Source organism: Pituophis catenifer, unplaced genomic scaffold (assembly GCF_029215685.1).
Source record: "Pituophis catenifer annectens isolate HBS135680 unplaced genomic scaffold, rPitCat1.0.hap2 SCAF_16, whole genome shotgun sequence".
Classification (NCBI taxonomy): domain Eukaryota; kingdom Metazoa; phylum Chordata; class Lepidosauria; order Squamata; family Colubridae; genus Pituophis; species Pituophis catenifer.
The window spans coordinates 4104051-4129572 of record NW_027256896.1 but is presented as its reverse complement, the minus strand read 5'-3'; the positions used below and the strand labels follow the sequence as shown (position 1 = coordinate 4129572).

General features: G+C 42.8%; 1 protein-coding gene across 2 annotated transcripts in view; it reads left to right on the top strand.

Moving 5' to 3' along the window:
* Positions 1-25522, top strand: part of USP7 (ubiquitin specific peptidase 7) — a 105540-nt gene that overhangs the window by 57685 nt on the left and 22333 nt on the right. For both annotated transcript variants that reach the window (XM_070955391.1, XM_070955390.1), the window contains exons 3-15: positions 2792-2990; positions 4967-5105; positions 6219-6307; positions 7786-7894; positions 14388-14518; positions 15829-15883; positions 16874-16954; positions 17054-17144; positions 17677-17759; positions 19073-19182; positions 21026-21182; positions 22172-22316; positions 24155-24285. In XM_070955391.1, the coding sequence (XP_070811492.1) occupies positions 2792-2990; positions 4967-5105; positions 6219-6307; positions 7786-7894; positions 14388-14518; positions 15829-15883; positions 16874-16954; positions 17054-17144; positions 17677-17759; positions 19073-19182; positions 21026-21182; positions 22172-22316; positions 24155-24285 (1520 nt within the window). The remainder of the gene's footprint in view (positions 1-2791; positions 2991-4966; positions 5106-6218; positions 6308-7785; positions 7895-14387; positions 14519-15828; positions 15884-16873; positions 16955-17053; positions 17145-17676; positions 17760-19072; positions 19183-21025; positions 21183-22171; positions 22317-24154; positions 24286-25522) is intronic.

Here is a 25522-nt window from a genome sequence, read left to right as displayed (position 1 = left end):
TCCAGTCCCCTTATCATCCTGGTTGCTCTTCTCTGCACTCTTTCTAGAGTCTCAACATCTTTTTTATAGTGTGGTGTACATAAAAGAAAAGATACGTTCATCAAGAATCATAAAGTACAACACTTAATGATAGTCATAGGGTACAAATAAGCAATCAGGAAACAATATCAATATAAATTGTAAGGATACAAGCAACAAAATTACAGTCATACAGTCGTAAGTGGAAGGAGATGGGTGGATTTGGATAGTATTTGGATAGTAATGGAAATGCAACAGAAAACCGGTCACCACAGCCTAATTGAAAACTTCACCATAGGGCAGGGGGGTTTCAAACTCAAGGCCCGGGGTCCAGATCCAGCCTGAGGGGTGCTTAGATCTGGCTCCGGGGCTGCCCTGGAAACAGTGAAGGACCGGCCCACAGTGCCTCTGCCAGCAAAAAACTGAGCTTGCGAGGGCTGCCTTCCCAAGCTCTGTTTTTGCTGGCAGATGGTTGCAGGAGGCTGTTGCAGCTGAAAACAGAGCTTAGGAGCCAGTTTTCTCTGGGAATGTGCTTTGGCCACCACAGGTGCCCCCGACACAAGTGATGTCGAGCTGGCCCACCCACCCAGCCCCCTGAGGTCAAACACAACCCTTATGTGGCCCTCAATGAAATCGAGTTTGACACCCCTGCCATAGGACATTGATTGATGAAATGCATAGGCCACCCATCTTACCTCAGGTAGCTCTGGGCAGCTTACAATCATGCTTGAGAACCATTGTGAAACAATTCCTTTTACAATTGTTTTGTGATAGCGATCCTTATTTGAATAAGTATCCATCAGTGGAGTCGAGCCAAGGAGAAGGAAATTTTTTTTCTCTCCCCTACTACATACAGTAGTGGCCAAAATTGTGGAAACCTTTTGGGAAAAGTGTATTTTCTAAAACTAGCTAATAACACCACTTTTCCTTTTTTTGGGAGTACCATAAAATTATATATCAATTTAATCTTAAAATCACAAATGAGGAGGTGATAAGCCGCTTGGGAAATCAAAGGGAAATCATCAAAGCCATTAAAAAGCAAAGGTTAGAATATTTTGGACATGTGATGCGACACCCAGAAAAATACAGCATCCTTCACTTAATCCTCCGAGGAAAGATTGAAGGCAAACGAGGTCCAGGCAGAAGAACATCATGGCTTCAAAACCTAAGGGATCAGTTTGGACAAAACTCAGCAGCACTTTTTCATGTGGCTGTTGACAAAAACATGATCCCCAACACGATCCCCAACATCCGATGATGGATATGGCACAAGAAGAAGACGAAGAAGCTAATAACACCACTTTTTTTTGGAGTAGTACCATAAAATTATATATCAATGGAAAGATAATTTAATCAAGAATGTGATGCAATAACTTTTATGAAGGATTTGCTATTAGAATAGCAGTTACAGTATAAAGAAGAAAAGTGAAACACGTAGAAAAAACGAGATATGCAAAAATTATCACCATGTCAGTTAATCCTTCGTTGGGGAACCTTTAGCATGAATGACGGCTTTACAACCTCTTCCCATGGAGTGAACCAAGTCTTTTGAGTTCTGCAACTGTTATCATGTGAAACCAAGATTGAATGATGGCTTCTATTAACTGGAAGCCATTATTGCTGGGTCGTTTCTGAGTAACAAGTTTCTTTAGTCTGCTCCATAGATTTTCAATGGGGTTAAGGTCTGGGCTATTCCCAGGCCATTCCAGCAGTGGAATAGGATGATCTTGAAACTCCCCTCCAAAAAGTGGTGTTATTAGCCATCAAACCTCAAAAAAACACTTTTCCTAAAAGGTTTCCACAATTTTGGCCACTACTGTATTGTGGGTCTCTTTTTCTGTACAGATAGTCCTTGACTTATATTGGGCATCCCGTGACTGACCTCATTTTATGACATTTTTTGCAATGGTAGTTAAGTGAATCACCATGGTAAATTCCCAGTCATTAAGCCGACTCATTGTCTGCAGTAGACATTTTGTGCCAGGAAACAGAAGCAAACACTGGTGAGTTTTTTGGCAAAAAAACCCAACAACCTTGTAAACCACTGTCACATCGCTGTGAAAATAGGCCAGTTGCTGAGTGCCCAAAATGGGATCATGTGACTGCAGGGGTCTCCAGTCATCAGAACTTTGAATCCCGGTTATAGCAATAGCACCTGAGCGATTTAAAGTGTCAGCCTCTCGCCCCCAACAATCTGGGTCCTCATTTTACCTACCTCGGAAGGATGGGAGGCTGAGTCAACCTTGAGCTGGTCAGTATCAAACTTCTGGCAGTCAGCAGAGTTAGCCTGCAATGCTGCATTTTAACCACTGGGTAGGTAGGTAGATAGGTAGGTAGGAAGGAAGGAAGGAAGGAAGGAAGGAAGGAAGGAAGGAAGGAAGGAAGGGGCCATAGAATAGCATTTAGACTTTATACCGCTTCACAGTGTTTTATAGCCCTCTCTAAGCGGTTTACAAAGTCAGCCTATTGCCCCCAACAATCTGGGTCCTCATTTTACCAACTTCAGAAGGATGGAAGGCTGAGTGAGTCAACCTTCAGCTGGTCAGGATCAAATTGCTGGCAGTCGGCAGAATTAGCCTACAGTACTGCCTTCTAACCACTGCACCACCACAGCTCATTATACATCCTGTACTTTTTAATCGTAACTTTGGATGGTCACAAGCGACAAGTCATAATTCAAAGACTACTGTACCATCAGTGATGTAACTTTTCTCATTGGAGACCCACAGACAAGACTGCAGACTCTCTGAATTATTGTTCCCTTATTTTGCAGACACAAGCTGGCGGTCAGAAGCGACTTTTCAGTTCACGGTTGAGCGTTTCAACCGGCTGAGTGAATCGGTCCTAAGTCCCCCTTGTTTTGTGCGGAATCTGCCCTGGAAGATCATGGTGATGCCACGGCTTTACCCAGACAGGCCACACCAAAAGAGCGTAGGATTCTTCCTTCAGTGCAATGCTGAGTCCGATTCCACGTAAGTCCCGTTACAAATTGATACACAGAACCAGTGATGAAATTCAATTTTTTTTTTACTACCAGTTCTGTGGGTGTGGTGTGGCTTGGTGGGTGTGGCTTGGTGGGCATAGCAGGGGACAGATATTGCAAAATCTCCATTCCTGCCCCACTCGGGGGCCAGCCAGAGGTGGTATTTGTCGGTTCTCCGAACTACTCAAAATTTCCGCTACCAGTTCTCTAGAACCTGCTGGATTTATTATTTATTTATTTATTTATTTATTTATTTATTTATTTATTTATTTATTTATTTATTTATTTATTTATTTATTTATTTATTAAATTTATATGCCGCCCTTCTCCGAAGACTCATTTAAAAATTAAAACATTAAAACCCATTCACACCATTCATGGCCGGATCTCACAAGATCGCAACAGCGAGATCAATGGCCCCAGGCCTGCCAGAAAAGCCAGATCTTCACCGCTTTCCAGAAGGCCAATAGGGTGGGGGTGGTCCGGACCTCAGAAGGTAACTGGTTCCAGAGAGCTGGGGCAGCCACAGAGAAGGCCCTCCCCTGCGGGCCCGCCAGCTGGCATTGTTTAGCTGACGGGACCTGGAGGAGACCAACTCTGTGGGATCTTACCGGTCACTGAGAACTGTGTGGTAGAAGGCGGTCTCAAAGATAACCTGGCCCTGAGCCATGTAGGGCTTTAAAAGTAATAACCAACACCTTGAATTGTGCCCGCAGACTAATAGGGAGCCAGTGCAGCTCGCGGAGAATTGGTGTAATGTGGGTGTAAGTGCACCCACGATAGCTCGCCCCTGCACAGCACCTCTCTTGAATGCAGTGCCTTAATATTAATATTCCGCACGGGGATATGTTGCCTGGTAGGAGATAATGCATCCAGCCTATGGCATCAGCAGGCAGAGGCCGAATGGAAACAGTACTGTAGATGTGCATCTATTCAGAAGACTTACATCGCTGAAGATTCACAGTCATCCAGGTAGAGTTGTCTGGAAGTTGAGTCATGGCAACCGGAGTTCTTTCCTTTTTGGTTTGAAATGTTTTCCTGCTTTATCCAAGTAGATCCAAGAAGAAGCTACTTTGATAAGCCGTGAAACATTTCCAACCAAAAAGAAATCCAGTTGCCATGACTCAAAGTCCAGACACACAGAGGACTTGTTTCAGTGGTGAAATCCAAAAATTTTCCCTACTGGTTCTGTGGGCGTGGCTTGGTGGGGGTGGTCATGTGACTGGGTAAGCGTGGCCAACTTTTTTTTTTATTATTATTTTTTTAAAGCATTTTTTTACTAACGGTTCGGGCGAATAGGTAGTAAAAAAAATGCTTTAAAAGAGTAAAAAAAAGATTCCAATGATAGTGCAGCAAAGCTGATTGTCACACCTGATTGTCGGAATCTTTTTTTTTTTTTTTTTTTTTACTTTTTTAAAGCATTTTTTTACTACCAGTCCGGGCGAACCGGCCTGAGCCAGTAGCATTTCACCCGTGACTTGTTTGTCACTTCTGAAAGTTGGATGTTGGCTACAGTGCTGGTAGCCTTAAAGAACATAATGAGAACAGTGACTTGTTACCAGTCCAGGCCACTGTTTCTCAACCTTGGTAACTTGAAGATGTGTGGATTTCCAACTCCCAGAATTCCCCTGCCAGCTTTCGAGGAGTTTTTGAAAGTTTTTGAGGAGTTATGTTACTGTTTGAAAGGAGTAACCAGTTTCAACCATCTATAGAAGAAACTAAGCAAATGAAATGGAAAATTTATGTAGGAAACAACATTTTAAAAATGTAATAATCAGATTTGTTAAAAGGAGAAGCCTTTCAGGGTATTAATAATGGCTACCACTCCTGGGAGGTTACCTAAGGAAAGTTTTAAATCCAGGAGTGACAAGAAATGAAGAGGCTTGCTGAGTAAAACTTAATTTATGAGTAGTGGCTTTTCTACAACACAGTGTGTCGAAGTGTTATCTCTCTTAATTGTTGCAGGTCATGGTCTTGTCATGCGCAAGCAGTCCTCAAGATAATAAATTACAAGGACGATGAGAAATCTTTCAGTCGCCGCATCAGTCACTTATTCTTTCATAAGGAAAACGATTGGGGTTTTTCCAATTTTATGTCTTGGAGTGTAAGTAACTGCTTGCCACTGTGGGGGGGGGGCAGAGGGGGCATGGCATGTTGGATCGGGTCTAGGGCAATTCGCCGTAGCCAACTTGCCATGGGACAAGAGTTGTAATATCGAAGAAATGGTGGAATAGAATCATTTTAAGAAAACAATGCCAAAGAAGGGACAAAATGAAATGTGAATGACAAAAATTAAAAAATATTTTTTTAAAAAAATATTTTAATTAAATTTAATTAAAATAATTACATTATTTTAAATAGTTAATTTGAATTGTCCCGCCGCTGTTTGTCTGCGGTGAGTTGTCCCATTCCATGTTGGATGGACTAGAACACATCACAACCCAGGTTGAAGTCGAGTTGTGGGTAGCTTGGCCCCTTATCTTCTCTCCCTCCCCTCTTAGCCTAAAGTAATTTTTTCAGAATCTTTTTGTGAGTGCGAAATCTTCATAATCTGAAATCCTTGGAGTCAAATTGCAGGACAACTGAGCGGATCTTATGAGTCTCATTAAGGCAGGGGTCTCCAATCTTGGCGACTTTAAGCCTGGAGGACTTCAACTCCCAGAATTCCCCAGCCAGCAAAGCTGACTGAGGAATTCTGGGAGTTGAAGTCCTCCAGGCTTAAAGTCGCCAAGATTAGAGACCCCTGCATTAAGGTATCCCGAGATGCAGAGCTCAAAAACTAAATTTGTGTTCACTAATAACCTTCCCAGCTCTATAGATCAGGAAGGGGCAAGAAGCAGCTTCAGGTGGTGTAATAGAAGACATGGCTCTGTACCCCACCCCTACCAGTCCCCTTTGCCTCCCAGTTAATTGTGTTTGCAGTTGTTAAGCTGTCAGTGGCTTCTATTGATTTCTAGAAATGGCCATCTGTTGACAGCTTGAGACCGCCCCGAGTCCTTCGGGAGAGGGGCGGTATAAAAATTTAATAAATGAAATGAAATGAGACATCCCTGTATCATTTGAGCTCAGTGGTAAAAATTGATGTATGTTTATATTGATTTGAGCTTCAGATTGAAACATGACCTTTCAAGAATGGTAGAGCCCAAAAGATTATTGCTTCTGGTTTTGATGTTCTTGGTTCAATCCTTTCCCCCTCTCCTTTTCTTTTTTTTGGTAGGAAGTTACTGATCCAGATAAAGGCTACATAGAAGATGACAAAGTCACTTTTGAAGTTTATGTTCAAGCTGATGCTCCTCACGGTGTGGCGTAAGTAGCCGTTGCTCTTTTTTCTTTCTTGGAGGGGGGGAAAGTAGCTTGCTGCACGTTTGCAGGTTTTTTTTTTTTCCTTTTCAGACTTAGGAGCTATTTCTAAGAAACGTTACAATTTCTTTAATTGTGGAATTAAGAGAGGAAAAACTCATATTTTTTCTACCTTAAATCTCTTTCACCAAGTCAAAGACCTACTCCTTCTCACCTTCTCACATGTAATCCTTGCTTTATACATTAGTTAGCAAGTTTTAACAAACAATCCCTACCATGTTTACAATTTTCTTCTAAGGAAGTGATATAAAATGGAAGAAGGAGGGATTATAATTACAGGATCTTCCTTCAAGTGGAGTCATTTTCTTGGAAAGACCTCTAGGTTCTTTTAGGAAACACACACACACACACACACACACACACACACACACACAGTGCAAAAATGCAGAAATCTGCATACCATCTAGACCTGTGATGGCGAACCTATGACATACATGCCGGAAGTGGCACACAGAGCTATCTCCGAGCACGCCAGCCGTCGCCCATTGCTTTTCCGGGTTCCAGTGCGCACATGTGCACCGGCCAGGTGGTCTTCATGTGCATGGGAACGCCGGAAAGCAGAAGAGCAGCTCCCTGGCATGCATGCGTGCGTCAAGAAGCTGAGCTCCTGGTTTCCAGCCGCGCATGCACGCTGGCCAGTTGGTCTTCATGCGCACCAGAACACCAGATGACCGGCGCGCATGCCAAGGAACTGCTTTCTGCTTTCCAGCATTCCCGTGCGTGCGTTCCAGGGAGCTGCTCTTCCAAAAAGGTTCGCCAACACTGATCTAGACCACGGGTGTCAAACTCAATTTCATTGAGGGATGCATCAGGGTTGTGTTTGACCTCGGTGGGGCGGGGGCGTGGCCAGCTCGACATCACTCATGTCGGTGGTGCCTATGGTGGCCCGAGCGCTCTGCCAGCAAAAATGGGCTCCCGGACTCCTTTTTCAGCTGCCACGGCCTCCTGCAACCCTCTGCTAGTGAAAACGGAGCTCGGGGGGGAAACAGAAATTATGGTCGTAAGTCGAGGACTTACTGTATTGTAGAATCGGTATAGCCTTGTTTGCTTATCATAAATTTGAGCGGTATCGTCAATAATTCAGTTTTGGACAAATCATTTCACTGGGGCATAGCTTTTAAGCAGCTTTCATTTTTCAGACAAATGACTTTTTCTTTGGAAATTGCTACATTTTTGTTTTTAATTTCTCTTTGTTATTGTTGCTTTGTTCCAAGTCTTGAAAAGATTTCAGAATTCTGAACATGTGTACAGTTATCCTAATTGCTTCATAACAGATGCGCGATTTGCTGACGGTTAAAATTTTGAACCAGCTGCATTTCAGTGATGAAAACCAAGCTTCTAGCTTGATTTCAGTACGTATGTGTGTGTTTGTGTAAAATGTGTGTATGCCCAATTCTTATATCCCAATTCTTTGAATATTCCAGATGGGACTCCAAGAAGCACACAGGATACGTGGGGCTGAAGAACCAGGGTGCAACCTGCTACATGAACAGTTTGTTACAGACATTATTTTTCACAAACCAACTACGAAAGGTAAATAAATATGTATTCAAAATGGATTGTGGTTAAGATATATATATAGGTGTGTGTGTGTGTGTGTGTGTGTGTATACATATGTACCGTGTTTCCCTGAAAATAAGACCTCCCTGGATAATAAACCCAATTGGGCTTTTGAGCGCATGCGCGAAAATAAGCCCTTCCCGAAAATATTTAAATGCATGCGCAGCCATTTCCTCTGGTTAGGGTTAGGGAGACAGAGCTGGAAATCAGGTAAGACGGCAAGAGAAGCCCCGTCTTGCTTCACACGCCCCAAAATAATAAGGCCTCCCCGAAAATAAGGTCAAGCACTTATTTCAGAGTTCAAAACAATATAAGACAGGGTCTTATATTTTTATGTATGTAAAGGTATGGGTACGTGTGTCTGTCTGTCTATCTATCTATCTATCTATCTATCTATCTATCTATCTATCTATCTATCTTACCTCACACACACACAAACATACACACATACATACATACTTTAGAGAGAGGGTATCAGAATGTCATTTTAAATGTGTGTACACAGAAAAGGTGACAATAAAGGTTATCTTATCTTTAAAGACTTTTTTTTGCTACTGGCCAATATTGGTATATTTTGCATTGGAGAAGAAAACATTAGGACCACTCCCCTGGGTTTATTTCTGTGTTTGAATTTAGTGATGATACTTGCAAGATGCCATATTTGTGGTTACCTCCCCTCGGAATCTTAATTTGCAGCTCCTGTTTGTTTTTTGTGCTGGAGTATTTTATTTCTCTCCCGACCGATAGCGTTCTCTTTATGTAATGGAGACGGCTCTGCTATTAAGAGGAGTGTGATTGTGCACAGTCATCATAGATTTAGTCTTGTGACTCGTGCACACAAGCAAGGCTTTCCAAGCACCATGAAGCAGCGTTAGCAGCAGCAGCAAAGATAGTGGAGATTCAAATAAGCGAAAGAAAGAAAAGGGCAGTGCCATTTTATCCCTGATTGCTGATTATAAAATGGAGCTGCCCCAGTGCCATTGTCATCACAAGCTCCAGCGTTCCCTATTCAGAAAAACAGGGTTAACCGGGCTTGCTGTTTGCATTTTGTTCCATTGTGAATTTTGTTGTTAGATTTTTTGAGTTAGATTTCTTCCTTGAGCAAAATGTTTTTCCTGCTCAGTGTTTTAAGTTTTCATCGGGCTTTACAGAAAGGATAAATGCTGACGGCTGGGAACAGCCATCTTTGATCGTAAAAACCTGTCTGAGGTGTTCTTTTTTTTCCTGTGAGGAACTCCTGAAAGGGATATTTTCTGTCCATCCACCCCTTACAGGGGGCCCTCGACTTACAATTGAGCCCAAAATTTCTGTTGCTAAGTAAGACATATGTTAAGTGAGTTTTGCCCCATTTTACCACCTTTCTTGCCACAGTCGCTAAGTGAATCAGCGCGGTTGATAAGTTAGTAACCCGGTTGTTAAGTAAATCCGGCTTCCCCATTGACTTTGCGTAACAGAAGGTCACAAAAGGGGAGATCACATGACCCCAGGACACTGCAGCTGCCATAAATATGAGACAGTTGCCTGAATTTTTGATCACATGACCGTGGGGTTGCTGCAACTGTCATAAGTGTGAAAAAGGTTATAAGTCACTTTTTTCAGTGCCGTCGTAACTTTGAATGGTCACTAAATGAATGGTTGTAAGTTGAGGGATACCTTTTATTTGGAGATGAGAAGGAACTTTTCCTGTTGTTGATTTTTTTTTTCTATGCCCCTACCCCATCCATGCTCCCATGATTGAATTGACTAAGTTACTGTGAAAAGTGCAGTAAGATCTCCACATTTGAAAGAAAAGAGGTAATGAAGCACCCAAAAAGTGCAGATGAAGGAGGCAGAATTATCAGGGAGCTCAAAGACCCCTCCGTGAGGCAAGGCTAGAAAATTTGAAGGCCTTTATAGGCAGTCCTCAACATATGACCACGATTGAGGCCAAAATTTATGTTGCTAAGTGAGCTTTGTCCCATTTTACGACTTGTCTCGCTACATTCGTTAAACAGACCCCTGCAGTTCTTAAATTAGTAACACGGTTGTTAGGTGAACTTGATTTTCCCATTGACTTGGCTTGTCAGAAGGTCGCAAAAGGGGATCACGTGCAGGGGTGGGCTTTAAAAATTTTAGCAAGGGGTTGTCCGCCCGGTTGCTGGGTGGGCGTGGCCTAGTTGGGCTCCTGCACCATCGCGGGGAGACGCATTTTTGCCCTTCCCGGGCTCTGGAGGCTTTTCTCAAGCCTCCAGGAGGGCAAAAATGGCCTCCCCAGGCTCCAGAGGCCCTCTGGAGACCGGAAACAGGCCCTTTTCCAGCCTTCCCGAACTTCCGGTAGGCCCGTTTTTCGCCCTCCCCGGCCATCCGCATGCGCCCTGCACTTACCTGCATCCAAAATGGGCCGTGTGGGGATTCCTGGGAGGGGTGGAGTGGGATGGGCGGGACCAGCCAGTGGAATATGGGGTTCTCGGAACTGCACAGCTAGAGGTTCTCCTGAACCCCCAACAGCCCACCCCCTGATCACGTGACCCCGGGACGCTGCAGCCGAGGTGATTGAGGCATTTTAAAATCACTTTAGTGTAAAGAAAGTGGGACAGATAGAAAGTCCTTTGGGGCCTTTCCAGACATTAGAACCAAACCCTGACTACGGTGGAAGAATTGGCGTAGATTAAAGAAAGCACAACTTCACACAAAACTCTTTTATCCTATGAGACTCTTCACCTCAAATCGTGGCCATTAGCTTGAATGGCTTTAAAACCTTGTTGGAATAAATTTTACGGAGGATGAGTCTTTGAATGCTTTTGATCTTGAAGACCCCTCTGTGAATGTCTGAGGTGGCAGGAAATGCTGTCATAAACCAATTTCAGAAACTTCGAAGGATTCTTTCAGTCCAAGAGGCTTTGATCCTTCAGAAGCACAGTAAGGAAAAGTGCTTGGATTTTTCATGGCTGCTCCACTCATGCACTTGAGGAAAGCAAGCAAGCTTAAAATATTTTCTCCCACTTGGCTGTCCTATTTCCTTGTGTCCAGTTGCTTTAGTTAATAATAAATAATAATAATTTTATTTCTATACCGCCCTTCTCCCGAAGGACTCAGGGCGGTGTACAGCCTATTTAAAAACACAGAACAAAACAACGATTAAAATTTAAAATCATTAAATAATTAGGCTCCAATTAAAATCCCAAAAATTTAAAATACCCCAATTTAAAATCATTATGTTGAGCAAAGAATATGTTTTTCTTGGATTTTTATGGCCCTAAAAAGTGCCAAACTATCTTATCCTTTTTTCCCCCCAACTTGTCCACGTTTTTTTGTAACCAGAACGCTTCATATTTTGGTTTGTTATCATCTTTCTGATTAATAATGAGCATTCTTCATTGTTTAGGCTTTGTGCCAAAAGAGAGCCCCCTGCACCGATATTTTTGCTTCTCATTTTAAGAGCACTTTATTCTCCATCTCTAGTTCTTTGATCTTAGATAAGAAACCACAAAGTCAACCTCTTGGATACCTCTGCAAAAACTAATTACCTCAGATAGTTCCTTTGGCCTTTTTTTTTTTTTTTATTTGATTTATATGCCGCCCTTCTCCAGAGACTCAGGGCGGCTTACAATGCGTTAAGCAATAGCCTTCATACATTTGTATATTTTATACAAAGTCAGCTTATTGCCCCCATAAATTGGGTCCTCATTTAACCTACCTTAGAAAGGATGGAAGGCTGAGTCAACCTTGAGCCTGGTGAGATTCGAACTTACAGTAATTGCAGACAGCTGGTGTTAATCACAATGCTTTTAGTCTGCAGAGCCACCAGGCCTGTGGTTGGTTGGAACTAGAGTCCAATACTTTGTTCCCCTAGTTCTTCATATGTTTTAGCCTCCAGTCCCCTAATCAACAAAGATGATGAGGGGAATGGAGGCTAAAACATATGAAGAACAGTTGCAGGAAATGGGTATGCCTAGTTTAATGAAAAGAAGGACCAGGGGAGACATGATAGCAGTGCTCCAATATCTCAGGGGCTGCCCCAAAGAAGAGGGAGTCAAGCTATTCTCCAAAGCATCTGAGGGCAGGACAAGAAACAATGGGTGGAAACTAATCAAGGAGAGAAGCAACCTAGAACTAAGGAGAAATTTCCTGACAGTGAGAAGAGTTAATTAGTGGAACAACTGGCCTCCAGAAGTTGTGAATGTTCCAACACTGGAAGTTTTTAAGAAGATGTTGAATAACCATTTGTCTGAAGTGGTGTAGGGCTTCCTGCCTAAGCGGGGTTGGACTAGAAGACCTCCAAGGTCTCTTCCAACTCTGTTATTCTATTCTATTGAAAGTGTCAGATGGCAGACAACAGTTCCTGAGAATTGAGAAAAAAATCAACCTGGAATTCCTGGGACTTTGGGAGAAAAAAAAAGGGAGAGTTTTTTCAAATCAGTAACAAATCAGAAGCCGATGGGCATAATTTTGCTTTTTGCAGTTTCACCTGTTAATCTCCTTAGGGGCCTTGGTTGTTCTCATCACTTCCCAGAACTGTTGATGCCTTCTGGCGGTAGACTTTCACAATCTCTTTCTACCTTACACCGCAGATGTCACAAATGGAATCAGGGCTGTTCAGTACACTGTACAGAGCAAGTGGTCAGTCAGTGAGCTCCATTCATTCTCCAAAGTTGACTCACAGTGTTTGTTGAAACCAGGCCAATAAGATACAATTCTGGCTAATACAAATATCTCCTACTTCTGCAGCAGGTCTAGAAACCCGTTGACTATCAAATTCTTGCAGACAGAAATTTTCCATTTTTATTTTGTGAAGCAGAGTTAGGAGATTGCAAAGCATACTTACCCTACTCATAATACCTTGTATTGCCTTATGTAAGAGGGAAGAAGGACAGCATAATCTATTGCAAACATTATCCTAAATTTTGACCCAATTCAACCTGCTATATAAAGCAAAATGTGAGTGTGATAGGATAAAAGAGCACATTGGCCAATGTGAGAGCAAGTGCTGCCCTGGATTTTAATTCTCCCTCACAGACTTGAAAGGGCATCCCATAGAAATCCCCTCTTCAGCAGACTTCTACAAGCATTTGACCAAGAGCTTCTTGGGGGTGGGGTGGGGGGGAGTGTCTGTGAGTTTGGTATTCAGACTTGTTCTGGAGATTTAGGTAGAAGTTGGATAGCTCCCATTTGAGGCTCCCAATTTGCTTGATAAGGGAGTTAGTGCCAAAACAAGCAGCTCTGCGGAATAGATAGTCAAGGTCTATCAGGTGCCTCGAGCTGCAGGAGCCCTGCCTGAGGCTCAACTGGAATTTGGCACAGCTGTATTTCTTAATGTCCTTCAGATGCATTTGGACTCCTCCATTAGAACTGTGCAGGGCAGCATGGCGGCTCAGGGGTTAAGAGGCTGGGCTTGTCGGCTGGAAAGCCGGCAGCCCCGGTTTGAGACCCGAGCACCACAACATGAAGGAGTGAGCTCCCGTCCTTGCCCCAGCTCCTGGCAGTTCACAAGCATGCAAATACGAGTAGATAAATAGGTACCAATTCTGTGGGAAAGTAACAGCATTCCATGATGTCATGCTGGCCACATGACTGTAGAAATGTCTTCAGACAGGGTTGGCTCAATGGCCTTGAAGCGGAGACGAGCATTGTCCTCTAGAGTCGGCAACGGCTAGCAGAGTAAAATCCGCAGGGACTCTTTTACCTTTTATTACAGCTGTGCAGTTGAGAGAGTTGTGGCCTTAGCGGAAGTGAGCATTCTCATTCTAGCTTAGAAATCTGCACTTCTCTCTAGTTTGGGGGAGAATGACTTTGGGGGGAGGGGGCATCAGATGGCCGGTTTTGTTTAACAGTGGACCTTGGTCCTGTTTGAAATTTGTGAACCCATGTGAGTCCGGATGATCCATCTTTAGAACAACATCCCAGGATGATGGATATGTGAGGGTAAAGACTGGAAATAAGTAAAGCAATATGAAGAGGCTGTCTTATTTAGAAACTCATGTCATGTATCATAAGAGCTGAGTGAAATCTAAGTGCCATTTTCCCAGACTCAAACAGGGTGCTGGTTTGGTGGTAGTTTGGGTCTCAAAGACCAACCTGTTGTCTGATGTAAACAAAGCAGGTTGTTCAGGAGTATTTAACTGAACTGGCCAGCAAATCACCAGCGGGAACCAGACTTTAGATGAAAAAAAACAAAAAAAATGTCTATGGACATTCTCAGTCATCCAGGTCATGGTTGTCCCAAAGGTGCTTCCCCCCCCCCCCCCAAAGGTAGTAACTGGACTTTTGTTTTTCCTTGAAGACGTTTCGCTTCTCACCCAATAAGCTTCTTCAGTTCTGACTCAGAACTGAAGAAGCTTCTTGGATGAGAAGCGAAACGTCTTCAAGGAAAAACAAAGTCCTGTTACTACCTTTTGGGTGGGGGAAGCACCTTTGGGACACGGCATTAAAAATAAAAGGATTGGGACCTCTTTTCAGGGTTTAAACTCAACTGACATGTGCTTTTTAGGCTGTATATATGATGCCTACCGAAGGAGACGACTCTTCAAAAAGTGTTCCTTTAGCGTTGCAGAGAGTCTTCTATGAACTTCAACATAGCGACAAACCAGTAGGAACTAAGAAGCTAACGAAATCTTTTGGGTAAGTGCTGGAGAGGTTTCCAAGAGCTCTTCAACAGCTAAGTGATGAATGGAAGTTTCTGGGACTCTTCATAAGTGGTTTTTCTGATCTCTTTACATTGTGTACCTTTTGTGAGTGCAGCTGCAACAAAATTAAAGCATGTTTAATTGATTAACCCCACAAATCTTAATCTGTGTATTGATTGAACTTGCATACCGGCAGAAACAATGGCTTTAAAAAAAAACTTGCTGGTATAATTAGGAGGCATGTGCTTAATCACAAGAATTAAACCTCTTTTAATCAATTAAACATACGCAGTACTACATAGGTGCAGCTTCTAGCGCACTCTGGCACTGAATAAATGTGGGACCTGATGGAAGTGGGTAAGTTAAGTTAGTTTCATTGCATCTTAAAACAATGCCTACTACAGCAACAAAACTCCTCATTCGAAGTCCTGAGCAGCCTGCTACCAATATCCTGTCATTTGTGAGCATCACCTGAAGGCAGAAAGGAGCAGGCCTGGTTCACAGGGGGAAGAAGTTGGCATTCATTACTTTAAAGCAGGGGTGGGGAACATGGCCCTTTTGTGACTTGTGGACTTCAACTCCCAGAATTCCTGAGCCAGCCATGAACTTGAGTCTTAGGGATATTCTTATAGCCAAGGGATGGTAGCCATCTGTAGCCTTTTTCCCTTGGCTGTGGATGATCTTGCTTGATGGAAGGGATCCCAACACAGACATATGACCTCATGTTGAAGACAGAATGTTTCCTGGAAAAAATCCCTTAACTAGAATTGTTGTCTGATTCTTAAACCAAGCCAGTCTGTAACGCATGCAGTCAGGGGAGATCGTGCCCAGTTGTTTTCTTGCAAGAATATTCGGAAGATTAATACAGATTCTTGTTTGTGGCCCACTGTTTATGTTCCTTCTATTTTACTTAGCATCATAGATCAACCTTTGCCTTTTATTTTTTGTGTTTATTGCAGCACACTTTTGCTAGATAGCTTTCTTCTCCTTTTATTTAACACCCCATTGGGGCAGCTGCCCAGCCTCCTCAGTATAAGGTTAAGCTACCTTTGTGATTTTCTTTCCAACAGAAAGAAAAGTGTGTGTACATGTGGCCAGCAGCCATTCAGAACAGAGCCAAACACAGCCTTTGATGATTCATTAAGAGATTTAACTGAATTCCCGAATGCTTCAAAACTAATCTCATTTTAATATGTCCTTTTTTGTTTGTGCACTGAATCAGATACATTTGATGCTTTTGGGTTGCTTTCAAATGTTACCATTTTATAAGTGGTACTTTTTCTTTTGTTTTATTATTTAATAAAGATGGGAGACTTTAGACAGCTTCATGCAACATGATGTTCAGGAATTATGTCGAGTGGTACGTATTGTTTCTCCTTTATTTTATTTTCACACTGCAGTATTCAGAGATTCCTGTCCTTTTATGCAGCCTCTCCATGAAGAATAATCACATTAAGTGCCTGATTTTATTAATAATGTACTTCATTCCACTTCCGTTGGATGGATGGATGGATTTTAAATTTTGTCCTGGCCCCGTCCATTTTCTTACCGTGGCTTCACCTTCTTTTTAAGGTGCAGGCTCCGGCATGTCACTCAAAAGCAAAAGTGGTCCAAATGCCTGAAAAACAGGCCTTTTGCTGGTTTGTAGAGTTTGGTGGGCCTTAGGCAATCAATCACCCCAGGGCTGGACTCAGATTTGTACAATCATAGCAGATGAAACCATTTCCGCTGATCCCAAGAAGCTGAAGTTAAGATTTGGATGAGAGACCCCTGAAAAATACTAGTTAGACCGGGAAGAGAATGACCCCCCCACCCGCCCCCCGAAAAAAAAAAGCGGTGGCAAACATTTCCATATTGTTACCCAGGGAACTATATGGAAATGGTTATGAGGTCACTTGGAGTGCAGTTCGGCTCAAAGGAAACTTTTCTTTGACAAAGTGGGGAACCTATTTGATGAGTGAAAGATCTGAAGGCCCGTGTAAATTTATTTTCCTGCCGATAATGGCCATCTATGCCTTTCTTAAATTGAAAAGTTGCCATTTTGAAGTCTTCAGAACCTGCAATCAGACTTAAGACAAAAATCAAATAATTACCTGGCTGGGCCTGCATAAGAGATAGCCGAGCACTCCCCCCTCCCTCTCCCTCCCTCTCCCTCTCCCTCTTTCTCTCCCCCTCCCTCCCTCCCCCTCCCTCCTTCTCCCTCCTTCATCTGTCTCTCAATCTCTCTCTCTCTATCTTTCTCTCTCTCCCACTCTCCCTTTCCTTCTCCCTCTCCTGAGTTGTCCGAGACCATAAAATTCTAATGGCTGCTCATTATTAATTCAGGCGTTCTGTTTTTTTTTTTTTCCAGTTGCTTGATAATGTCGAAAACAAAATGAAAGGCACCTGCGTCGAAGGCACCATCCCTAAATTGTTCAGAGGGAAGATGGTGGTATGTATTGGACTGGTGGGGTGGGGGTGGGGGTGGGGAGGACAAATGGTGTCATTGATCCCCTGTCTCGATGTCCCACTGCCTGATTTTTATTTCCAGTCCTATATCCAGTGCAAACACGTAGACTATCGATCTGAACGAATAGAGGATTATTACGATATTCAACTTAGTATAAAAGGAAAGAAAAATAGTAAGTATGTGTGTTGTCTTAAGTAAGAATTCATGTGCCTCAGATAAGTTCCTTCTTTATCAAGAGAAGAGAATATATAGGGTTGAACCGTGGAGTCCTTGATGTTCTCTGAGCTTGGATGTTTGCTTGGAGACATTTCATTACCCTATTAAGTAACATCATCAGTGATAATGATGGTGATGGGGTCAGGATTAAGCTCAGGGCAGAACTGTGGCATCCTTAATGCTCTCTGAGCTTGGTTGTTTCCTTGCAGACGTTTCATTACCTAGCTAGGTGACATCATCAGTGTAGAAGGGAGTGGGGTTTGCTCCCTGTGTGCAAGCAAGCAACCAAGCTCAGAGAGCACCAAGGACTCCTAAATCATTCTTCTAAGAAATTCAGTATTGTTGGAAACTAGCTCCCTAACTTGATTTAGTTCCAAAATACCTTGGTTCAGTTGGGAGGGAGGGCAAAGAGTTGTGCCCACTGAAATATTTCATACCTTTTTAATACGGAGTTTCTACATAAAGCCCTTCTTCCTTGTCTCTTTCAGTCTTTGAGTCTTTCATAGATTATGTTGCAGTGGAGCAGCTGGATGGAGACAATAAGTATGATGCAGGGGAACATGGTTTGCAGGTACGCTGAGCCTTCAGCTGGCTCCGTGGAATTGCGAAAGAGGCCGGAGAAACATAGCTTGCCAAAGAGCATATTTGTTTATTGAAGTGTGTTTGTTTATTAACGGTGCTACCCCAGAAGGACTCTGGGTGACATACAGCAGCATAGCCAACAACCCCAAGAACAAGCATAAGAGTGGAATCCCAAATCGAGAAGCCAAGATAGGTGCCCTCCATCAAAACAGCAAATTTAACTAACTTGCAGAATGTCAGGTCAGGTCATACTTCCAAGGAGAAGAGGGAGGAAGGGAGGGAGCCATCACAGGCAAAGCCACGTGCCTTTTGCCTCCCCCTGAGGCTATCTGCCCACCCCACCAGGTTGGATAGAGTGAGCATGCTCCAGTTTCCCCCTTAAATATTGCCATCCAGCGGGCCCTGGGAAGCACGCCTTTTCCATAGCAGCACTTGCCCCATAGAACACTCCCTACCTTTCTTTCAGACCCCCTTTTAGACTCTGGAAGGCCATAAGGAGCTGAGCTTTCTCCCACCTCACCTCACCCCCCACCCCCACACACAAAAGGGCTGGGGGAGGGGGGGGTGACAGTTCATGGCTGAATGTCTGTGGGCGATTGTCAGTCAATACAGGTCATGGCTGTCTCAAAGGTGCTTTTTCAAAAGGCAACTGAACTATGTTTTTCTCCCTTGGGAAAAAAGCTGTTTTGCTTCTCATCCAAGAAGCTTCATCAGTTGGTTCGATTTTTTTTATTGGTTCGATTATGCCGCCCTTCTCCAGAGACTCAGGGCGGCTTACAATGCGTTAAGCAATAGCCTTCATACTTTTATATATTTATACAAAGTCAGCTTATTGCCCCCACAAACTGGGTCCTCATTTCACCTACCTTAGAAAGGATGGAAGGCTGAGTCAACCTTGAGCCTGGTGAGATTCGAACTTACAGTAATTGCAGACAGCTGGTGTTAATCACAATGCTTCTAGTCTGCTGAGCCACCAGGCCCTTAAGCAAATCTGGCTTCTCCACTGACTTTGCTGGTCAGAAGATCACAAATAGGAGATCACACGACTCCAGGGCACAGCAACGGTCATAAATATGAATCAGTGACCATGGGGATGCTGCAATGGTCATAAGTGTGAAGAACACTTTTTTTCAATGCAGTTGTTAAGTTTGACCAGTCACTAAGTGAACAGTTGAAAGTTGAGGATGACCTGTATTGTGCCAAGCTGGGCCCCACTTCCCCATTCTGGTTGAAAACCGGTTTTTCAGCGGAACGATGTGTAACTCAATTGTTCATTTGTGTGTCTGTCTGTTCAACACACAGGAGGCAGAAAAAGGAGTCAAGTTTCTAACGTTGCCACCGGTGCTGCACCTACAGCTCATGCGTTTCATGTACGATCCCCAGACGGACCAGAACATCAAAATAAACGACAGGTAATATATTTATGAGTGACGCTCAGGATTCTGATGGGGTTGTGTGTTTTTCAATTGCTACTGAGTAGATGAGGATAACAGGGACTCAGTGGCTAAGACGATGAGCTTGTCGATCGAACGGTTGGCAGTTCAGCGGTTCGAATCCCTAGTGCTGTGTAACGGGGTGAGCTCCCGTTCCTTATCCCAGCTTCTGCCAACCTAGCAGTCCGAAAGCATGTAAAAAAATGCAAGTAGAAAAATAGGGACCACCTTTGGTGGGAAGGGAACAGCGTTCCGTGCGCCTTTGGCATTGAGTCATGCCGGCCATATGACCACGGAGACATCTTCGGACAGTGCTGCCTCTTCGGCTTGGAAACAGAGATGAGCACTGCCCCCTAGAGTTGGGAAGGACTAGCACATATGTGCGAGGGGAACCTTTACCTTTACCTTAGATGAGGATAACTGCACCATAGCTACTGGCTGCATGTCAGAGGCATGGCCTCTGGATGCACAGGGAGCAGCAATGCAAAACACCAAAAAGTTCTCTTTCAGCAAATGGAAGACAGACGCTAGCTGGGATCCTGGGATTTTGCGTACGTTATAACAAGCCTCAGATGTCTATGGAGATTCTCAGTCCTCCAGTTCACGCTTGTCCCAAAGGTGCTTTTTCAAGAGGCAACTGGACATTCTGGTTTTTCTTCGAAAACGTTTTGCTTCTCATCCAAGAAGCTTCTTCAGCTCTGATAGTGGGGAATGGAAGGAGTTATACTCCTTGCAGATAGCTAGACATTTGCATTCTTTTAGCAGAGTCGTTAAGGTCACTTGGAGATTTATGTGTGTCATCAGGGTCATCTGAGTGGGGCAAACGGGTGTGGAAAAGAATGCAAATGTCCAGCTGTCTGCAAGGAGTATAGATCCTTCCATTCCCCACCATCCAGTCAGAGCTGAAGAAGCTTCTTGGATGAGAAACAAAATGTCTTCAAAGAAAAACCAGAAAGTCCATTTGCCTCTTGAAAAAGCACCTTTGGGACAATAAGCCTCAGAGTCTTCAGAGCTGTCATATCTTGGGCTCTTTGTACCAAGCAGGAAGCGTCAGGGCGGGGACTGCTGTCCCTCCCCCATCCACTCCCACCCCAGTTTTTAAGAAGAGCTTCCTCACGCTTTCCAAAAATGCTTTTGGTAAGAGACTGTCTCTGTCTTCGCCAAGTAGAGTTGGTAGAACCATGAGCAATTGATTTAAAAAAAACACAAAACCAGAGGTTGGCTGGTGAGTAGAGTCAGCAAAAGCCCATTCCTCTCCGTGTTCTATCCTTTTGGTAAATGATTAGAAATACTCAGCTTCATTTGTAGACTCTTTAGCTTTTGCAACAAGGCTAAAATGGATGAGATGGCTGCAAATGCATTCTAACCTCAGTCTTCATGGAATTAGGAAGATGGGGAAAAAATAAAGCTGAAATTTGTCTGCATTTGGTGGACTGATTTCAGAACCTGCAACAGGAAAACTTTTAGTAATTCTCTCTTGCCTTCTTCCCTATTTTCCTCCTCTTTTACAAGTCCTGGCACTTAACAAAAAATCATAGACAGTACAAAAAATTCTGCAGTAAAGAGATAAAATTTTATGGGACCTATACTTAATAAGAAACTAGCAATGTAACTGATCTCTCAAAGATGATGCACTTATGCGTTGCATAGAACTTGATTACTGCATGCATTTCCAAAACCCGTTTAGCTCTTTTTTTTCCCAATTCAGTTGTAGAGATTGTGTTTTTATATGTATACTGTACACTGAAGACGGCATTTAATTTTGTTGTACGAGCTGCAATGACAATAAAGTAAACTTAAACTTTTTCTATTTTTGTAATAGGTTTGAATTTCCAGATCAGTTGCCTCTGGATGAATTCTTGCAAAAAACTGATCCTAAAGATGCTGCAAATTATATTCTTCACGCAGTGCTCGTACACAGTGGTGACAACCATGGGGGGCATTATGTTGTTTACTTGAACCCAAAAGGGGATGGAAAAGTAAGTCATAGAAAAACCATCAGGTATTCAACTGGAAATCATTTAAATGAAGCACCTGTTGACAATTTTAGCATCAGCAATGATATATCTCTTCCCTCCCCCCCCCCCCGCCCCCCCAATATAATGTCTTGGAAATTGTGGATGGTTAACTAAGATTTTAGAAAAGTTATCAGTCTGTTTTATCAGATGTCTGGCGGGAAAACTGTTTGCATAACTTGAATAATCTATAGTTTCTATTTAAATGCTGCTCCACCAAATATTTTTAATCTGCTAGATATTAAGTTATATTTTTGAGTCTTCGGAGAAAGGCGGCATACAAGTTGAACAAATAAATAAATAAATAAATATTTTTTTAAGAAATAGCCATGGAGTCTTCTTTCTGTATGCTACGTTTAACGTGCAAGAGGGATTTGAAACAATTCCAGTACGAAGGAACAAGCAAAGAGAAACTGGATCAGTTCTGGGACTTTCCTTGGCTGGCACAGTCTAGAACAGTGATGGTTAACCTTTTCAGCACCAAGTGCCAAAACTGGAGCACCCACGCCGGAACCCGGAAGAGAGCAGCTGGCCGGTGCACATGCGCAACTGCCAGCTACTCTTTCGCGTTCCATAGGGTGCATGCGTGCCGGCCAGCTGATCTTCATGCGAAGACCAGCTGCCCGGAGCATATGCACGTGAAGGAACCTGGAAGAGCATCTGGTGACAGCATGCATGCCCACAGAGAGGGTTCTGTGTGCCACCTCTGGCACACGTGCCATAGGTTCGCCATCACGGGTCTCGAATCAGTCTTAGCAACTCAGGGAAGCTCTGGTGTCAAACCTGAAGTTTGTCACTTCTGAGCTACATAGTTTGGTCTGCTTGCATTTTGTAGTGCTTAGATAAAATTAGAGTAATTTTAAGTTTTAAGTTTCTAAAATTTAGAACATGAACGTTTGATTGAATATTTTCTGCCTGTTGCAGTTTTTAAATTCATGGTTTTATTTTCACAGTGGTGTAAATTTGATGATGACGTTGTATCTAGATGTACAAAAGAAGAAGCAATTGAGCATAACTATGGAGGCCATGATGATGACCTATCTGTGCGACACTGTACCAACGCATACATGTTGGTTTATATCAGGGAGTCAAAACTAAGTAGGTGTACCAGTCTTGAAATGTAAAACAGGTCTGAATGTTGTCTTTCTCCATGCTGTATTTAAGAGCCGTCTCACAATTTGCACTTCTGAGACCACACTGTGATGTTCCAAGGAAGGGAAGGCAAATAAGGTTTACAATTAGAAGAAGAGTGTTAATTGTTTCTCTCATTACTTAAAAGTATATATTTTAAGGTGGTATCTGCCAAGTTTCTTGTTGTGAAAAAGGAAGAAACTGAGTATTTAAGAAGCCTGATTTCGCTTTCAAAAAAGGGATTGAAAAAAAAAACCCTGCTAAATAACACATGGTCTCCATCTGGAGGATCATATTGGACATCTTTTCTATAGCAAATCCTACAGTTTGGAATATTTCATAATGCAAGGGTTTGAAATTTAAAATTTGGCCATTGCATTCCATTTTAGAGCAGTTAAAAAAGCTGAAAATCAAAATAACCTGCTTCTAAACAATAAATAAATAAAAGTCTTAAGCTCAAGGATCCAGAATGAACTTATCTGAAGCACTGCTTGTTGTTTTAAATTTATCTCTCTTTCTTCAGATGAAGACATGCACAAATAATGTACGTGGCATACTGAGTACAGAAACATTTCTAAAATCCCACTGAAGAAAATACTGACCTTCAGAGATGCAGTAATTTGTATCCTCTGTTTTAAAAAAGGATGACGTGTGCTTAGCAGACTTCCTGATGTCAGTTTGGGCAGGACTTTGTGGAATTTGCAATCCAGACAGCTGTTAAGAAACCGTGTTGTTAAGAAGCTTAACATTACAAAGGAATGTTGTGTCCCGTAGTGTTTAAAACTGTATAAATAAATAGTCTAAGTGGAAGAGTGACATTTCAAATGCTAAAGTTCTTTCTAGCAGTTCACCAATGCAAATGAGTTCATTGTTTCTGATAGAAAACTGACTCTTGAAGGATTGCTGACAATCCCTCTGTTGCGATACAGTTTACATTATGAGAGAGAGGCTAATAAATTCTGCTGTCTTGTTGAACATACAAAGGTAGTTTAGGCAGGTATCAGGCCCATTGTTCACCTAATTAATTAATCTCTGTGCACCCAACTCACTAATACAGCAAGGCCGGGCAATTTACAATTTTATACAGTGTTAAAATTTAAAAGATTAAAGTTAAGAACCAAGATGATAGACACCCTGGGGTGAGAATCTTCTCTTCCCATCATCCACCCCCAATGTAGCAGGCCATGTCAGGGCCCAGGCCAAGCAACAGAGCCAAGATTTCAGGCTCTTCCAAAAGACCAAGAGTGGGGGGATAGGACTCACTTCTACTGAGAGAATATTTCAGAGGATGGGTGCTGGAACAGAAGAGGTCTCCTGTGTCCCATCAGATGACATGCCTTCTTGGACAGTGCCTGCCACATTCAGAATAACAGAATAAATGAGTTGGAAGGGACCTTGGAGGTCTTCCAGTCCAACCCCCTGCCCAAGCAGAAGACTTCTGGACAAATGTCCAGTCTCTTCTTGAAAACCCCCAGTGTTGAGGAGCACCCACCACTTCTGGAGGGAAGCCCTTCCACTGGTTGATTGTTCTCATTTTCAGGAAATTTCTCCTTAGTTCTTGGTTGCTTCTCTCCTTGATTAGTTTCCATCCATTGCTTCTTGTCTTGCCTTCTGGTGCTTTGGAAAACAGGTTGATCAGCTCTTCCTGTCTTGCTGGATCTGATGGGATGGGTAGATATATTTGGTGAGAGGTAGTCCCTCAAATACCATGGATGGATGGATGGACCAAATGATCATCCTCAAGTCATTGGCTGCTTTGTTCTGCCTTTAAAACTCCCCTAATGCCAATGTTGCATTTCTTGCAGGTGAGGTTTTGCAAGCAGTCACAGATCATGATATTCCTCAGCAGCTGGTGGAACGATTGCAGGAAGAAAAAAGAATAGAGGCCCAAAAGAGAAAGGAGAGGCAAGAAGCCCATCTCTATATGCAAGTACAGGTGAGCTTGGAGAAGGAGCTGCCTTGAGTTTGCTGTGTTGTTTCTGCTCATTTTCCCTTCGTTGGACCTCTTTCTCACTCCTTCCCCCAGCCTATGGCAACTCGACAGCAGACCAGGGATGCTTTGCGAGTTGACATGGGGGTCATTCTAACTTGTCCTACTAACAGAACTGTGAACCAGCCAAGGCTAAAAGTTCATCGCGAACTCTAGTTGAGTTTGTGGCTCAGGGGACTTTCGACATTCCCAGCCCAAATCTATGTGACGTCGGGCAAGTTCTCCCAGTAAGGCTTCAATATAAGCCAAGGAAGTTGATTTGATATACAGTGGTAACTCGGTGCTCATTGTTAATTGGTTCTGGGAGGTGCGATGAGTACCAAACAATTTTTTCCCACAAGGAATAATGTAGTGAGTCACAAGGCAGCCGATACTGACAAGTTCTAGCTCGTGCATTCTGTACCAAACAAATGATGGAAAAAATTTACATGTCAAAATATGTTGACTACCAAATTCAATGAGTTTCAAAGCAAATGAATATCAAGGTACCACTGTACACATAGTCCTCGACTTAACGGTTCATTTAGCAACAGTTCAGAGTTGCAACAGCACTGAAAAAAGTGACTTATGGTTTTTCACACAACCATGGCAACTTCCCTGTAGTCCTACATGATCCAAATTCAGATACTCAGCAACCGGTTCATACTTACAACGGTTGCAGTGTCCCGGGATCATGTGATCCTCTTTTGTGACCTTCTTCCAAGTAAAGTCAATGGGGAATCCAGCAACCATATCACTGCCTTTAACCAGTGCAATGATTTACTTAACAATTATGTCAAGAAAGGTCATAAAATGGGGCTAAATTCACTTAACAAATGTCTCACTTAACCACAGAAATGTTGGGCTCAATTGTGGTCGTAACTCGAGGACTACCAACTCTACCTTTATCCAGGTTGGCGTTCTACAGCTTTTCTTCTCTCCAGCTGGCATATGGAGACCAGCAAATCTAAAGGCAGACTTTATGCGGTTTGATCGCTGTATTCTCTTCCATGGTATCTAGTCAGTTGAATATTTTTCAGCAGTGCTTCCTGTGGTAGAAACAAAGCATCTTGGCTTTATTGTTTTTCTTTATGTTTACAGTATTTCAGAATTTATTTATTGATTACAGTCATAGACCAGGGACCAGAACAAATAAAAACAATAAATATACAATTAAAAATTCTAGAATAAAAGAATTTTATTT